General features: G+C 35.6%; 1 protein-coding gene across 3 annotated transcripts in view; it reads left to right on the forward strand.

The window, feature by feature from the left end:
* GNB1L (G protein subunit beta 1 like) overlaps positions 1 to 4835 on the forward strand; it is a 55622-nt gene extending 50787 nt beyond the window's left edge. For all 3 annotated transcript variants that reach the window (XM_089672478.1, XM_089672479.1, XM_089672477.1), the window contains one exon: positions 3195 to 4835. In XM_089672478.1, coding sequence (XP_089528604.1) covers positions 3195 to 3461 — 267 coding nt within the window. In that variant the 3' untranslated portion in view covers positions 3462 to 4835. The remainder of the gene's footprint in view (positions 1 to 3194) is intronic.
* Positions 4836 to 6000: the final 1165 nt, after the last annotated feature.

Here is a 6000-nt window from a genome sequence, read left to right on the forward strand (position 1 = left end):
TTGTTAAATTGTATATACGTTTTGATATGTGTTTTTTTTCTTTTCTTCTTTTCATAGTGTTTGGTAGTAGTTTGATAGTATGTGTTGGCTTTTGAACACTTTTCGACAGTTTTGACATTTGATCATTTCCATGTGCTATCTAATGTATTTCCCTAAATGGTATTTAGTGAGCATTAATAAAATAAATAGATGTGCCTCCCACATAAATGATAGGGATAGTGAATGATTTCAGGTTTCCTTTCCCACTCATCCATTAATAATGCAAAGCAGATGTGTGGAATGTTACATTCCAGGTACCTGAGCTAATGACATCATGTGGAAATGAGCACAGTGGCTCGCTCCTCTCATGTTCCAATTGGCATGCTTGTGTATAGTCACTTCAGCAACAGAACCCTGGGCTGCAGTCCAACTGCAGTTACATTATGAAAATAAATAAATACTTTCTAATAAGCATTACATGCCGTTGAGTATATTAATGGGAAAACAATGTATTAGAAGGCTTGTAATATTCAGTACATGGCTTTGTTTATGTGTATAATATTATACTTTTAAAAAAAATAATGTCACAAAGTTAGGATATATCTGAATATCATAGGAAAGAATTAAACAGAGGAAGTAAATTGTTTACGTTTCATAATAGCCAAAAGCTCACTATTTGTAATCTTTGCAGCAAGACTTTCCAAGATAAAGTCGCAGTGTGCCTACTTAACCCCCTTTCTACCAGGGTCTTAAAACAGTGGGGCTGGGCATGTGATTGCTTCAATTGATCATTACAGCGATTACATGCTTTTGCTTACAATGTTGATCCCTCCCCTTCCTCTTACAACAGGGAAGGAGAAAGATAAAGTTCTTGTTGATGGGGAAGGAATGAATGGATCTTCAGCTGCAGATCCATTTATTCTGTATCACTGACACAGAGATTTTTTTTTTTTGCATATCCCCCTCTTCTCCTACACATGTTATATCCTTAATTTCCCTTATCCTGCACATCTGAATTTTAACCTCTTCATCTCCATCCTGTTACGGTATCCCTGAAGGATCTAATCACCATTTTATTTATCATTTATATGATTATATATTTGTTCATATGCTATCGGCGCTTATTTTAGCGTTACACCATTTTATTTAAGTATCTTGTGTTTATGCACCTATAGGTATAGGATTGGGTGTTAGCAGCTTATTAAGGTTTATAGGTCCATATAAAGCGCAGGGGGATTATTGCTTTAATTTTGTTTATTATCTTAACCACTTCAATTTCTCCTTCACAGTGTATGACCTGAACTTTAATGTGTCTAGTACACCATTCCCAAGCTCTGTGCTTAGCCCTCTCAATAGCAGAATGCTTCTTCATTTCCAAAAAATCATGGCAAAAGTGAGAACCAAAAAGGGGCCATTTTGGGGGGATTTCGTACTGTCCTGGCATTCGTATTGTCCTGGCATTTTGATTGGTGTTTTTTCCCTTGTATAGTAAAATTTAAAAAAACCCAGTGATTATTACCTGAGGCCGTGCAGGATGTCATTTTTCTATTGGTAGGGACTCTTATCTATCCAGGTGAGCGTCATATGACGTCCTTCCAGATCGAGCCTCGTGCGTGACCGTGGGGCTGCGCTGTGGCAAGATCTGTCACCGGCTATGTACCTCGGACACACCTGATGACAGATCTATGTACTGGGCCGTTGCCGGTACCATATGACCGCTGTGACTAATCACAGCAGGTCACATGATAATTGTAAACAATGGATGGCTTCCTTTCATGCCATCCATTGTATACAATTGAGTCAGTAGCTGTGATTGGTCACAGTGATCACATGTACAGAATAGGCAAATCACAGCCCATCTGTGCCATGTGTTAAGCTGTGACCAATCACAGCTAATCACAACAAAAACCTGAATGAATCGATTTCATTCAGTTAAATGCTTGTTTATAGCTAAGAAATGATTTGCTATAAGCAAAAAAAAAAAATACTGATCACTTCGCCAGAGTTGTTAAATGTTACTATGGTAACATTATACTACACACAGTGTTCACAGTGTGTTATGGAAAAAAAATCGTAAAGAAAAAAGAAAAAAATTTAATACAAAAAAAATGTTAATGGTTTTTTTCCTATCGTACTCTCACCAGTCAGTGTGCCTGATCACTTCCATACCAGCTATATGATGAAGCTGTACTGCACTGGTGGCAGTAAAAAAAAAAAAAAAAAAGAAAAAATTTGTGAAAAAAAAAATTTAATTTAATTTTTCCCAAAAAAATTCTGACAAATCATTACAACTTCAAAAAACTTGCCATACCTCAGTCTGTCTACTTTGCAAAAAGGGGTCATTTGGGTGATGTCTGTACTGTCCTGACATTTTTGGGCCTCAAGAAATTAGATTGGCCCTCCACAGAAACAAAGAAAAATGTGGGGGGGGTTTTCAAAATTTTCAGTATTTTTTTGTTAATTTAGCAAATAATAAAAAACCCAGTGATGATTAAATACCACCAGAAGAAACCTGTAGTTGTGTGAAAAAAATTAGAATTTGGGTACAGCGTTGTATGACCGTGCAATTGTCATTCCAATTGTGAGAGCACTGAAAACTGAAAATTGGCCTGGGCAGGAAGGGGGTAAAGGTGCCGGTATTGAAGTGGTTAAATATCACAAAAAGAAAGCTATATCTTTCTCAAAAAATGAAATAAAATTATATTAAAGCCTATAGTCAATCCATACTCCTCAATAACACGTTGCCACATCCTTCAACAGGTATGCAAGAAAAAGAAAAAATAATGGATTTGACTTTTTAGGCACCGTAAAGATATTCATACAGCACAAATAAAATAATTTTCCTTGCACAAAAGTAATTAAAAAACAAAGACTATTATAAAATACACACGACATAAATATATAATAGACTTTGTTTTGTAATGACGTTTGTTCAATAAGATTTAATTATTTTATTTGTGCTGTGTGAATATCTTTATGATGCCTAATAGTCCATTCTATTATTTTTTTCTCTTTCTTGACATAAAATTAATTTGGTACAGTGACAGTAATTGTCAGCTCTGAAAATTGAAAAATAGTGTGGTAATGAAGGGGTATTACAAGCTGTTACTTATATGGTTAACATATACTGATTTACATGACATCTTTGAGTTAATTACTGCTATGTAGTATTGTGTTAAGCTTTTTGATCCTTAACATTTTATTCTGATATTGAGACCTGTAAAGCCCAGGAAATCATCAATCCAGGCATTGCTGATGTCGCATTGAGGCAAGACAGGAAGATCCTGGCAACTGCAGGTTGGGACTTCCGCGTTCGCATTTTTGGATGGAAGAAGATGAAGCCATTAGCTGTTCTCCAGTACCATTCAGCAAGTGTGCACTGTGTGGCTTTTTCAGACCATATTATACCTGAAGAACGACTGCTGGCTGCTGGATCAAAAGATCATCGTATTAGTATATGGTCAATATATTCAGAAACATAGACAACTGCTTCACCAATATATTTAGTAAAATAGAGTTTCAGCAAATCACTAAAACTACAACAGCTAAGCGGTGTTGAGTCCTGTATTTTTGGATGGATAAGGATGATAAAGTCCTTAAGTTTCATGTAGCAACATATCAGTAAAGAAGTTTTTCTTTGCAGCAAAACATCCTTCATGTGCAACTAAAGATGCCTTAGCTCAATACATATGACTGCATTTTCCTAGCCTATAGACCTTTCTCTGTTACAACCATGCCTCCTGATACATGCCTGAACTCTGTTTGCATATCTTTGCCTGGTATTTAAGCCATGCTGATAGGAGTTTGTTGCTATTTATTTGATGTCCAATGTTGGGAACATCAAATAAAGAACAATTATTACCTAATGAGTAATTATTACTTCAAAACATTTTTTAACTAATTATTCTTCCATAGATTTTTCCAGTGCATTCAAAGCCCTGCATTTATTTATGTTTGTTTATATTTCTACATTTTGAGGTATTCACATGTAAACTGACCAGAATAATTGTCTAGTTTTACAAGCAGGTGCATTGACTGGTATATTGCTTTATTCCAAAAAGTCTACATGTTTGTGCCGATTTATTGAGGCTTGTGTTGAGCAGACTAAGCTTATTTGATGGTAAACTAGAAAATAGTTTGAGTACAATAAGTTTGTACTATTTAAAAATATAACTATGGTGAAGACTTTTACTGCTTCTCTTCTCTGACAGTTAAGATGTTGGATCGTCCCACACTAATGTCAGGATAGCATGTTTTCATATATGTAAATACTTCATTTATCCCTAAATATAAGCCTGTTGTAAGGTCCCAGCCAAGAAAAGATTACTTATACAGGTGGATCTTCTCACTAGGGGAAATTCTCAGCATTGCAATATTCTCTAAATGTTGTGTGAATATTTTCAGCAATTAAATGTTATATTTTTCACATCATTACTATTATTTGTTCCCCAAAGTGTTCCATTTACAATTTAAATAATCAATAAATCATCACTGCCAGTGTAATCTGTTCCGTGTATATACCTTGCCCCAAACGTTTCCTGTTTATTACAAAAAATAAAACAATAGTGGTCCATTGATGACTGTAATTACTGTATCTAAAAATTGTATTTTAAAAAATGGCAACCAATACAATACAATACAGTGTTGACCCCAATCAAATACAAAAAAAATCTAAGAAAAACATTTATGCAGAAGCAAAAATGTGTCTACTGCCTATGAGGAAGTAAATTTGACAACGTATGTGACGTCAGACGTAACAGGAAGTGCTACGGTGGCCATTTTGGTACAGGTTGTTTGTCCTTTTCTTTCATGTAAGCGCAATTTTAACAATAAATTGGTCATTTTACACTACTGCACTACGGGCTCGTATGTTTGCTTTTATACGGCGTTTGAGAGTTTATGAATGGGTGAGGAGAAAACAGAGTGAAGATTACACTGTGGATGCCTAAAGGGGAAGAGAAGAGCAAGTGGATTCATTTGCACATTGTAGGTGGATGGTGCATGGTTGCACTTTAAATTAAGAGGACAAGTCATATTGATGGAGAGTTTTATGCACATTTTCACCCTGTAAGGGTAATAGTAACCAGTGTGGATAGTGGTGGATACAACTCAGAAAGTGTTCTGTATTTATACACGGGTATCATCGATCCTCCCAAGACCTTCTGCTCTCTAGTTTCCGTGTAACCTCCTCCCATGCTCGCCTCCAGAACTTCTCCCATCCTATGGAACTCCCTACTCCAATCTGTCCGGCTATCTCCTAATCTATCCACCTTTAGACGATCCCTGAAAACCTTTCTCTTTAAAGAAGTCTATCCTGCTTCTACCTAGTAAACCACCATATATTTCCTCCATCAGCTCTTCCCCCCACAGCTATTACCTTTTGTATCACTCAGCCCTTCCTCCTAGATTGTAAGCTCTAACGAGCAGGGCCCTCTGTTTCCTCTTGGACCAAATTGTTTTGTAACTGTAATGTCTACCTTCAAAGCACTGCACAAACAGTTGAAGCTATATAATCCTGTATTATAATAATAATATCATAATATGTGTGGAATTACTACACTATATTTGTTTTTTGTGTTGGAGATTGGGAGCAGTCAAGTAGATGATCAAGAGAAGCGATAGAGAAGATTATATGAAAAAACACGCATTATTATTGGGAAGATTCTGGTGAGAATATATGAAGATCTGTGAAGAATAGTTGTGCACTGGTTTGTGTATATAATAAATGTATATATCTTGTTCCAAGTGAATCAGATACACCAAATTTGATGTTCACATGAACAGTATTGGCCATGATGTAGATCATGATGTAGGCCATGATGTAAATGTTGCTTGCAAATAAAACCGAAAATCACAACGGACATAGTTATCAAGTATCTATCATGATGCAGTATGTGCTTGAATGAAATTAAGGTTAAAACAGTGGCATAATTGTTTAAAAATAATAAAAAACATGAAATAATCTACAGTGACAATAGTAGAAGCAACAAAGTAATAATAAGTATTTGTTTTACTGCTTAT

This window comes from Staurois parvus, unplaced genomic scaffold (genome assembly GCF_062004578.1).
Source record: "Staurois parvus isolate SC_StPar_1 unplaced genomic scaffold, SC_StPar_1.0 ptg000129l, whole genome shotgun sequence".
NCBI lineage: Eukaryota > Metazoa > Chordata > Amphibia > Anura > Ranidae > Staurois > Staurois parvus.